We start from the raw sequence: 12421 nt of genomic DNA on the forward strand, positions 1-12421 counted from the left end.
GGGTTTTCCACATAAAGTATCATATCATCTGCAAAGAGTGAGAGTTTGACTTCTTCTTTGCCGATTTGGATGCCTTTGATTTCTTTTTGTTGTCTGATTGCTGTGGCTAGGACTTCCAATACTATGTTGAATAGCAGTGGTGATAGTGGACATCCCTGCTGCGTTCTTGACCTTAGGGGGAAAGCTCTCAGTTTTTCCCCATTGAGAATGATATTCGCTGTAGGTTTTTCATAGATGGCTTTTATGATATTGAGGTATGTACCCTCTATCCCTATACCCTGAAGAGTTTTGATCAAGAAAGGATGCTGTACTTTGTCAAATGCTTTTTCTGCATCTATTGAGAGGATCATATGATTCTTGTTCTTTCTTTTGTTAATGTATTGTATCACATTGATTGATTTGCGGATGTTGAACCAACCTTGCAGCCCAGGGATAAATCCCACTTGGTCATGGTGAATAATCCTTTTAATGTACTGTTGGATCCTAATGGCTAGTATTTTGGTGAGAATTTTTGCATCCATGTTCATCAGGGATATTGGTCTGTAATTCTCCTTTTTGATGGGGTCTTTGTCTGGTTTTCAGATCAAGGTAATGCTGGCCTCATAAAATGAGTTGGGAAGTTTTCCTTCCATTTCTATTTTTTGGAACAGTTTCAGAAGAATAGGTATTAATTCTTCTTGAAATGTTTGGTAGAATTCCCCTGGGAAGCCATCTGGCCCTGGGCTTTTGTTTGTTGGGAGATTTTGGATGACTGCTTCAATTTCCTTAGTGGTTATAGGTCTGTTCAGGTTTTCTATTTCATCCTGGTTCAGTTTTGGTAGTTGGTACATCTCTAGGAATGCATCCATTTCTTCCAGGTTATCTAATTTGCTGGCATAGAGTTGTTCATAATATGTTCTTATAATTGTTTGTATTTCTTTGGTGTTGGTTGTGATCTCTCCTCTTTCATTCATGATTTTGTTGATTTGGGTCATTTCTCTTCTCTTTTTGATAAGTCTGGCCAGGGGTTTATCAATCTTGTTAATTCTTTCAAAGAACCAGCTCCTAGTTTCATTGATCTGTTCTACTGTTCTTTTAGTTTCTATTTCATTGATTTCTGCTCTGATCTTTATTATTTCTCTTCTCCTGCTGGGTTTAGGCTTTATTTGCTGTTCTTTCTCCAGCTCCTTTAGGTGTAGGGTTAGGTTGTGTACTTGAGACCTTTCTTGCTTCTTGAGAAAGGCTTGTATTGCTATATACTTTCCTTTTAGGACTGCCTTTGCTGCATCCCAAAGATTTTGAATAGTTGTGTTTTCATTTTCATTGGTTTCCATGTATTTTTTAAATTCTTCTTTAATTTCCTGGTTGACCCATTCGTTCTTCAGTAGGATGCTCTTTAGCCTCCATGTATTTGAGTTCTTTCTGACTTTTGTCTTGTGATTGAGCTCTAGTTTCAAAGCATTGTGGTCTGAAAATAGGCAGGGAATGATTCCAATCTTTTGGTACCAGTTGCGACCTGATTTATGACCTAGGATGTGATCTATTCTGGAGAATGTTCCATGGGCACTAGAGAAGAATGTGTATTCCGTTGCTTTGGGGTGGAATGTTCTGAATATGTCTGTAAAGTCCATTTGGTCCAGTGTGTCATTTAAAGTCTTTATTTCCTTGTTGATCTTTTGCTTAGACGATCTGTCCATTTCAGTGAGGGGGGTGTTAAAGTCCCCCACTATTATTGTATTGTTGTCGATGTGTTTCTTTGCTTTTGTTATTAATTGGCTTATATAATTGGCTGCTCCCATGTTAGGGGCATAGATATTTACAATTGTTAGATCTTCTTGTTGGATAGATCCTTTAAGTATGATATAATGTCCTTCCTCATCTCTTTTTTTTTTTTTTTTTTTTTTTTTTATTATTTTTTTTAAAAGATTTTATTTATTTATTTGAGACAGAGAGAATGAGAGACAGAGAGCATGAGAGGGAGGAGGGTCAGAGGGAGAAGCAGACTCCCTGCTGAGCAGGGAGCCCGATGCGGGACTCGATCCAGGGACTCCAGGATCATGACCTGAGCCGAAGGCAGTCGCTTAACCAACTGAGCCACCTAGGCGCCCCTTCCTCATCTCTTATTACAGTCTTTGGTTTAAAATCTAATTTGTCTGATATAAGGATTGCCACCCCAGCTTTCTTTTGGTGTCCATTAGCATGGTAAATGGTTTTCCACCCCCTCACTTTCAATCTGGGGCTGTCTTTGGGTCGAAAATGAGTCTCTTGCAGACAGCATATCGATGGGTCTTGTTTTTTAATCCAGTCTGATAGCCTGTGTCTTTTGATTGGGGCATTGAGCCCATTTACATTCAGGGTAACTATTGAAAGATAGGAATTTAGGGCCATTGTATTGCCTGTAGGGTGACTGTTACCGTATATTGTCTGTGTTCCTTTCTGGTCTATGTTGCTTTTAGGGTCTCTCTTTGCTTAGAGGACCCCTTTCAAGATTTCCTGTAGGGCTGGTTTTGTGTTTGCAAATTCCTTTAGTTTTTGTTTGTCCTGGAAGCTTTTTATCTCTCCTTCAATTTTCAATGACAGCCTAGCTGGATATACTATTCTTGGCTGCATATTTTTCTCATTGAGTGCTCTGAATATATCCTGCCAGTCCTTTCTGGCCTGCCAGGTCTCTGTGGATAGGTCTGGTGCCAATCTAATGTTTCTACCCTTGTAGGTTACATATCTCTTCTCCCGAGCTGCTTTCAGGATTTTCTCTTTGTCTATGAGACTCGTAAGTTTTACTATTAGATGTCGGGGTGTTGACCTATTTTTATTGATTTTGAGAGGGGTTCTCTGTGCTTCCTGGATTTTCATGCCTGTTTCCTTCCCCAAATTAGGGAAGTTCTCTGCTATAATTTGCTCCATTATACCTTCTGCCCCTCTCTCTCTTTCTTCTTCTTCTGGGATCCCAATTATTCTAATGTTGTTTCGTCTTATGGTATCGCTTATCTCTCGAATTCTGCCCTCGTGATCCAGTAGTTGTTTATCTCTCTTTTTCTCAGCTTCTTTATTTTCCATCATTTCATCTTCTATATTACTGATTCTCTCTTCTGCCTCATTTATTCTAGCAGTTAGCGCCCCCATTTTTGATTGCACCTCATTAATAGCCTTTTTGATTTCTACTTGGTTGGATTTTAGTTCTTTTACTTCTCCAGAAAGGGTTTCTCTAATAACTTCCATATTTATTTCAAGCCCAGCTAGTATCTTTAAAGTGATGATTCTGAACTGTAGATCTGACATTGTACTAATGTCCGTATTGAGTAGGTCCCTGGCAGTCGGTACTACCTCTTGTTCTTTTTGTTGAGGTGATTTTTTCCATCTTGTCATTTTGTGCAGAGGAGAATAGATTAATGAGAGAACAAAATGCTAGCAGAGTAACAACGTCCCCAGAAAATATACACTAAACAAATCAGAAAAAACCTGAAGCAGTGGGAAAAGAAAGGGAAAGAGAGAAAAAAGAAAAAGAAAAAAAAGAAAAAGATAAAGATAAAAACAAAAACAAACAAAACAAAACAACAACAACAAAAAAACCAGAATGTGATCAAATATGATCAGGCTGGTATATAGATCAGTGCCACACACTAGATTTGGGGTGTATTTTGGTCTTTTAGAAGAAAGTGCCTCCCAAAATTTTAAAGAAAGAAAAACTTATATATGTACAAAAATAAGGGTTGATATGATGAAGGGATGGAATATGACTGTAAAGATGGAAATTATAAAAAATTTTATAGGGCGCCTGGGTGGCTCAGTTGGTTAAGCGACTGCCTTCGGCTCAGGTCATGATCCTGGAGTCCCGGGATCGAGTCCCGCATCGGGCTCCCTGCTCGGCAGGGAGTCTGCTTCTCCCTCTGACTCTCATGCTCTCTGTCTCTCATTCTCTCTCTCAAATAAATAAATAAAATCTTTAAAAAAAAATTTTATAAAAAGAATTGATAAGAAGTTGTTTGAAAAAAGAAAGAAGAGGATTTAAAAAAAGAAAAAAAAATGGAGAGGATGTGATCAGGCAGGGGAATAGAAAACACCATATACTAGAGATTTAGGGTATATTTTGATCTGTTAGAAGAAACTATCTCAAAATTTTAAAGAGAGAACAACTTATATATATAAGCCAAAAATACGGGTAACTACTATGAAGGGATAGAATATGACTCTAAAAATGAAAAATAAAAATGTTTTTTTTTTAAAAAAAAGGGATTGATAAGATGTTGGTTGAAAAAGGGAAAAAGAAAAATTCAAAAAGAAAAAAAAAGAAAAAAAGACAGTTAAAAAAAAATTAACTTTAAAGACTACAGAATAATGGTAAAAAAGCCATGAATTCTATGTGCAGTAGTCCCCTAGCGCTGGAGTTCTGCCGTTCTCATTGATCGGTAAACTTGGTCTTGGCTGGCTGTTCTCGCTGATCTTCTGGGGAGGGTCCTGTTGCCGTGGTTTCCAAATGTCTTTGCCGGAGGCAGAATTGCCCCGCCCTTGCCCCCTCCCAGCTAAGTAATCTGCTCAGGTTTGCTCTCCGGGGCTTTTGTTCCCTGCGAGCTTTCCGTACAGCTTTGGAGGCGGAGAGTGAAAATGGCAGCCTCCCAATCTCCGCCCCGGAGGAGCCGAGAACTCGGGGCCCCGCTCCTCAGCGAGTCCCCAGAGAAAAGCCGTCAGTCACTCCCGTCTCCCCGGTCTCCAGCCGCACTCCGTGCTCACCCAGCCTGTGACCGCGCGTTTCTATCTCTGGCACCCGACCCCGGGTGGAGTCTCCAAACCCAGCAGATCCCTGCGGCGCACTCCCGCGGCTCCTCCCAGGGGAGGAAGGTGAGTCTCCCCGGATCTGCCGCTTGTTGGGTCCCTGCTGGAGGAGCAGTGGCCCGACTGTGCCGCGGATCACGGTTTATGGCCACCCCGAGCTGAGAGCCCGCGCCTGGGCTCCGCCTCTGCAGCCGGTTTCCCTGCTCCGATACCTGGGAGCTCTGCCACACTCAGGCACCCCCGGTCTTTCTGTGACCCGTGGGTCCTGAGACCACACTGTCCCGGAGGGTTCCACCCCCCGCTTAGCCACCAGAGTGACGTCCCTCAGTGGAGCAGACTTTTAAAAGTTCCGATTTTGTGCTCCGTGGTTCTATCACTTGCCAGAAGCGGCCGCCGGAGGCCCCTCCCCCGCCGTCTATCCTCCCGAATATCGCCTCGGATTCACTTCTCCGCACGTCCTACCTTCCAGAAAGTGGTCGCTTTTCTGATGAGAGAGTTGTTGCTCTTCTTTTCTTCGATCTCCTGTTGAGTTTGTAGGTGTTCAGAATGGTTTGATCCCTATCCAGCTGAATTCCTGAGACCAGACGAAATCCAGGTCTCCTACTCCTCCGCCATCTTGCTCCGCCCCCTAGACCCCTATATTTTAACAGTTTACCATTGTTCTGGGATAAAGACAACTATCCCTACCAAGGCCTACAAGATTCCAATGTCTGATCTTGATGCCTGACCCACGCTACCTGTCCATCCTCATCTAGTACCTGCCACCTTTGATCCAAAAACATTGGGCTCCCGCCAGGTCCTAGTGGGTGCCGTGCTCCCTGAAGCCACAGGGTCCTTGCACATGTTACTTCTGCATGGAATGCTAATCCCACCCACAGTTAACTTAATTAACTCCTAACTCATCCTTCAGAGCTCAGCTCAATTACCACTACTTCAGGAACAGTAAGATTCCTGTCATTTTATTCACAACAATTATCATACTTGCAGTTTATAGTTTATATGTAATATTACACAACATACACTTTACATGCACTTTATATAACTCTTCATAGCACTTACCATAGTTGCAAGTTTACATTTACTTGTGTGATTATTTAATGTGAATTTCCTCTACTAATGTGTTATTTTATGAGGACAAAACCTGCATTTTTTTAAACCATTATATAACCAACACATAGTACAAGGCCTAGCACATAATAGATTGCTGAAAGTATTCATCGGCTGAATAAATGACTAAATGCAGTGGAAATAGGAAGGAGCAATCTTGAGAAACACTAATTAAACAAGTTTTTTAAATGTCATTTTGCAGAATCAACATAGGGAAATAAAGTTCTCTTTTACATACTGCTTCCAAATAAATGAACAAAAAAACTGCTCATTTTGTAAATGAAACATAATAGTCATAGATTTTTTTCATCAGACTTACAATAAAAAAGTACTATTTGTGTTATTCCTGGATTATTATCTATTTGCCCATACCAATTCTTAAAATTGTTAGTTTATAAAAATTTTCAGAGAGTACATAGGATTTATACTATTGGCATCTTCAGTGTTCTTAGGATACTACATGTGTGCCCAGAAAGAATAAGTCAAAAGACAAATTAATATTTTCACTTTGGTAGAAAAATTAATATTTTGTGCTTGTCAATAGAAATCCCTCGATAGAAAAATTTTAAGATTTTCTTGTCAAATGACCTAATGTCTCTCTCCTTCTTCTTAACCTTTTCCTTACTGTAAACTGAGTTCCAGCCAGTTTGATTCACCAAACGTAATTCATTATATTCAAGGCACTAGGTAGATGCTAAGATACATAAAAGGATGAGCAAGACAGAGCCCTGATCCTCAAAGAAATTATCATTCGGGAGAGCTAATCTTCACATATGGACTTGATTTTATTAGAAAGAATTTGTTTCTAAATTGATTAAGCTCTCAGAAGGCATTTTCCCCAGAGAAGCAATTTCCTTCGTGCTGATTAGATTATCTAGCAGTACTTGGAAATGTCTCAGATTTTATATATATAAAACATATATATATATAAATATATATATTTTTGGAAAGCACATATAACACTCTACAAATTATACTGACCATCAAAAATCTTACCTCCTCTGTTTTATCATTGGCTCTCAGATCAAAGAGGTTAAAGCTATTCTCTTTGTAAAATGGTTTTTCAACATCTCTGTGTACCTTTTCCTTATACAAGAAGCTTTGAGTTTGACTAGGTTTGAGCGCAGACTCCACGGAAGCACTTTTAGGCAGTGACATTTCCATGAATTTCAGTGTCTCTCCACCGCTGTGCACTAGAGGTGGGCTTCTAGAAGATTGTGTGACACACTCATGAGCAAGTTGGTCTTCATTTGCGGACATGCCAGTTCCCACTGGATCTTCTTCCTTAAATGAATCTTCCTTCATATTGGTGTCTTTTGCATAATTATACACATGACTTTGCATTTCTGGTTTCTCCGTGTAAGGTGAGCTTTCTGTCCGATTTTGAAATGTTATCATTTCATTATTAAATGCTTCTCTCAGATGAAATTTGCAAATGGGTTCAAATTGCCTCAAGGGGGAAATGCTGGTGTCAACTGGCTGAGTTAGTAAGTTCTGTGAATCATTTCCAATGCTGACATCTCATTAGAAAGAGAAAGATGGAAATAAGAATTAGCTGACCATAAACTTGTATGTTAACAGTTATATTTACATTTATGAAACTGCTGGAGTCTATTTAAATTATATTAATTACAACATTTTTTATTGAGTGGATTTCAGCATGACTGTGCTAGCAAACAAAACAGAACCACTTTTAGGGGCGCTTGGGTGGCTCAGTCGTTAAGCGTCTGCCTTTGGCTCAGGTCATGATCCCAGGTCCTGGGATCGAGCCCCGCATTGGGCTCCCTGCTCTTCCAGAAGCCTGCTTCTCCCTCTACTCTCCCTCTCCCACTCCCCCTGCTTGTGTTCCCTCTTGCTGTGTCTCTCTCTATCAAATAAATAAATGAAATCTTAAAAAAAAAACAAAACAAAACCCAAAACAGAACCACTTTTACACAGGGGCCGGAAGTTCTCACATGACTGCTACAAAAAAGCTTGTTATAGTCATTCTGGTCAAATACCATTGCAACCAATCCTAAGATATCTTCAAAACTCTTTTGTCATACTGTAATTTTAAAATGTTTTCAATATGTTTCCAAAGACTACAAAAGCACAACAGAATAATAATAAACACATAGAAACTTGTTTCATCTCACAATCTCATGAGCTAGGCATTGTTATCATCCCTGTTGTACAGATAAGGAAACTGAGACATAAGAGATATTAAGTCGTTTTACTTGCCTAAGGTCACAGAGTGGGTACGCAGTGCAGCTGCAGTTCTGGAATACTGTTTCTTTTCTTTTTATTTTCTTAAATTTAAATTCAAGTTAGTTAACATATAGTGTAGTATTAGTTTCAGGGATAGATGTAGTGATTCATCACTTACACACAACACCCAGTGCTCATCCCAACAAGTACCTTTCTTAATATCCATCACCCATTTAGCCCATCCCCCCCACCTCCCCTCCAGCAACCCTCAGTTTGTTCCCCTAACTATAGAGTCTCTTATGGTTTGCCTCCCTCTCTGTTTTTATCTTATTTTTCTTTCCCTTCTCCTATGTTCATCTGTTTTGTTTCTTCAATTCTACATATGAGTGAAATCATATATTTGTCTTTCTCTGACTAACTTTATTCACTTAGCATAATACCCTCTAGCTCCATCCACATTATTGCAAATGGCAAGATTTCATTCTTTTTGATGGCAGAGTACTATTCCAGTGTATAGATACACATCTTCTTTATCCATTCATCTGTCGATGGACATCTAGGCTCTTTACATAATTTTGCTACTGTGGACATTGCTGCTATAAACATTGGGGTGCATGTGCCCCTTTGAATCAGTACTTTTGTATCCTTTGGATAAATACCTAGAAGTGCAATTGCTGGGTCATAGGGTAGTTCTATTTTTAACTTTTTGAGGAACCTCCATACAGTTTTCCAGAGTGGCTGCACCAGCTTGCATTCCCATCAACAGTGCAAGAGGGTTTCCCTTTCTCTGCATCCTCACCAACACCTGTTGTTTCCTGTGTTGTTGATTTTAGCCATCTAGAATACTATTTCTAAATGCTATGCTATACTGTTTCTCAACATGACAAATGATCCAGACCTAAAACGTTTTTAAAAATCAGAAGCAAATAAGGTAAAGTGGAAAGAAAGTGTTACAAAATTAATGATGCCTCCCTTCTATCTCAATTCTCTCCTTTCCCCCTTCCCAGAGATAACTACTGATGAACTGAAGCTGGTATGTATTCATTCTTCCCATCCATATTTTCCTACTTTTACTACTCATTTATGTACCTTAAATAATAGATATCAACTTCCCAGAATTTCTCATTTTGTGACATCTTACTGTCTCAGTAATTACACACAGCACCAAAAGACCAAGAGAAATACCTAACAGTTCCATTTATTAAATAGTTAGGTTCAAATAAAGTATTTGCCCTAACTTAGTAGATGTTCAAAAATATACATAAACTGAAAGAAAAACACAATGTTTTATATCATTCTTATACAACCAAACTTACTATTTGGATGCACTATTGGGTACCACATGTTTCAAATCTTGGAATCAGATAGGATGACATCAACCCTCACTTTCTACTCCACATTGCTTTTCATACAATACTTGCTTTTTATCATAGCAACCTCCAAAAACCCAGCTTTGCAAATAATATTTTATAGAAAGGGTTATAGTATGGTTTTACATTGAAATAGTGAACTATCTCAAGTTACTGGTTTGTGGGGTCCAAAAGACGTCAAGTATCACTGTTTCCTAAATATTTCAAAAGATCCTGCAGCACCCTGGGTGAACTGTGGAAATATAGTATTATTTTCTGTGTTTTTAAGTTTTATGTAATTAGAATCAAATTATATTTGTAACCTATATATCACATATAAAAATATAAATGTATATCCACATGAAAGTCTTTATTTCACTTAAAATTTTGCTTTTCAGATTTAGCCATGTAAATACATGTAGATCTAGTTAATTTTACTGAAGGATTACACTTTCTTTCCTTTTTGTTAGATATTTGTTTCTAATTTTGCTATTAAAAACAACTCTTCAGTGAACATCCTTATACATGTTTCAATGTACACTAAGAATTTTTGTTTAGGTTCTGGGTATATACCTCAAAGTGGAATTGCTGGATTATAGAAAATATGTATTTTCAACTTCACTAGACATTGCAAAATTACTCTCCAAAGTGGTTCCACCAGTTTATACTTCCACCAATAGCAAAAAAGTTTCTTTGCTCTGCTACATCCTTCCAGGCAAGTTAAACTGATACATATGAAATGGAATTTTGTGGTCTTTTTAATAATCTTGCAGGTTTCTGTGATCTGCCTATTAGATACTGTTATGGCCTGCATTGTATCTCCTCAAAATTCTTGTGTTGAAGGCTTACCCCCCAGTACCTTAGGATATAACTATATTGGGAGATGGGGCCTTTAAAGAGGTAATTAAAGTTAAATGAAGTCATAAAACTGGGGCCCTAATCCAATATAACTGGTGTTCTTATAGGAAGAAAAGACACCAGGGAGGCACAGGGAAAAGGCCATGTAAAAACAAGAAAACGGCTATCTGGGAGGTCTCAGGATAAACCAACTCTTCTGACACCTTGATCTTGGACTTCCAGCTTCTAGAACTGTGAGAAAATACATTTCCATTGTTGAAGTCACCTGGTCTGCAGTGTTTTGTTATGGGAGCTCTAGCAAGCTAATACATATTCTTTGCCTGTTTTTCTATCGAGTTATATATGTCTCTTTCTTATTGGAGTTTTAACCTTGGATACTAATGTTGTCAATGTACATATTGCATGTATCTTAGTCTGAGTCTTGTTCTTTTTTTTTCTGGCTTATAATTTGGTCATATAGAAATTTTTAAAAATTTTAGTGGAGTCAAATGTGTTGCTTATGGTTTGTACTTCTCAAGCTATTCTCTGAGCCTCATGTTTCTCATCTGTAAAGTAGAGACAAAACAACCCTTATTTAAAAAGAAAAAAAAAGCCCTATTTCATAGGATTGTTTGTAGATTAAATGTGATCGTGTATATTAGCACCTGGCTATTACTATTATTGCTGTTATCATAGGACACACACACAAAAATCTCTCTGCGTATTGCCAACAAAGAGATACTCACCACCTAACCAATCATCTAGTGTGCAATAAATTTCTTCGCAATGTGTGAATTTAGACTCATCTTCCCTTTCAGCATTCTTTATTTCATTCTGTATTAATAATAAACAAGGCATTAATATTAATACTTCAAATAAATATCATAAGCCTCTTCTGAACATGTATATGCATTGCTATGTAACTTTTTGTTGCATGGGTAGAATGTACTCTGGTACCCTTTCCTACTGTATATCTGAACTCCTTTTTAGTAAAACCATGCTAATGGAATTACGATATTAAATGACATTAAGCAAGTATCTTGCTATTTTAATATTTTGGTTTTTTGGTAAGTCAAATCATGTTACTATAAATGTAGGGATGTATGATAATGTATATATCTCTGATCACCCTTTGAAGTTTGCTAAATCTGGTCTAAACAACTATGAGGATACTTGTTATTCAGGTCTTGACAGTGAAGATCCAGGGTTCCAGTAATGAGGTGAAATATGATTCCAATAGATAGAAATCTAAAAAAATTCATGTAGGGCTTATTCTCAAAGTTACCTTAATGTTATCTAGGATAAAAGGTTTTGTGAACTAAATTAATAGTATAAGTAAGATATTAAAGAAAGTATTTTGAAAGTTTGAGGAAAGCATTGGTTTAATCATGGATAGTGTATCAAGTATGTGAGACCTAGAGGATGCTCTAAAAAAATTTGTATCTCTTACTAAAGTCATCTGGTTACAAACCTCTATTCAATCATGCTTCTTCTTACATTGTTGTACTTATTGAATGTACCTCAAGTATGAGAAAAACTGAGTTATATTTTACAACAATTTTTTTTAAAAGATTTTATTTATTTATTTGAGAAAGAGAGAATGAGAGACAGAGCACAAGAGGGAAGAGGGTCAGAGGGAGAAGCAGACCCCCTCTGAGCAGGGAGCCCGATGTGGGACTCGATCCCGGGACTCCAGGATCATGACCTGAGCCGAAGGCAGTTGCTTAACCAACTGAGCCACCCAGGAGCCCAACAATTTGTTTTTTTAGACTCCTTGGTAATTTAGACCATTCCTGCTAATGAGATTTTAAAAGTATCAAGAATAATATACTTGAAAAATAAAATAGCATTATTCACATGTATTGATGTTATATTTACACAAACTTCTTGGAACTCCACTATCTGTCAAATACAGAGCTCACTTCTAACTCTAGCCTTCTATGATAATAGTGTTTTTAACTAAAATATGCCTTTTGTTCCTTTAGTCTATAAATTCTTTATAAAGAACAAAATACTCAGTGAATTCCAAGAAAGAGAACCTCTTTACATAATTTAAGAATTCGTTCTTTATAATTTGATACATAAGATGTTAGACCCTGATTAACACTATAACAAAATTTTCTTTTAAAATGAAAATATGGGGGCGCCTGGGTGGCTCAGTCGTTAAGCGTCTGCCTTCGGCTCAGGTCGTG

General features: G+C 38.0%; 1 protein-coding gene across 1 annotated transcript in view; it reads right to left on the reverse strand.

Moving 5' to 3' along the window:
* The window catches only part of CAGE1 (cancer antigen 1), a gene marked incomplete at both ends in the record, with an annotated part of 61936 nt that overhangs the window by 47348 nt on the left and 2167 nt on the right, over positions 1 to 12421 (reverse strand). The window contains 2 exon segments of the mRNA XM_044917235.1: positions 6838 to 7376; positions 10976 to 11063. Of these exon segments, the coding sequence (XP_044773170.1) occupies positions 6838 to 7376; positions 10976 to 11063 (627 nt within the window).

The sequence above is a fragment of the Neomonachus schauinslandi genome, chromosome 8 (assembly GCF_002201575.2).
Source record: "Neomonachus schauinslandi chromosome 8, ASM220157v2, whole genome shotgun sequence".
NCBI classification, from domain to species: domain Eukaryota; kingdom Metazoa; phylum Chordata; class Mammalia; order Carnivora; family Phocidae; genus Neomonachus; species Neomonachus schauinslandi.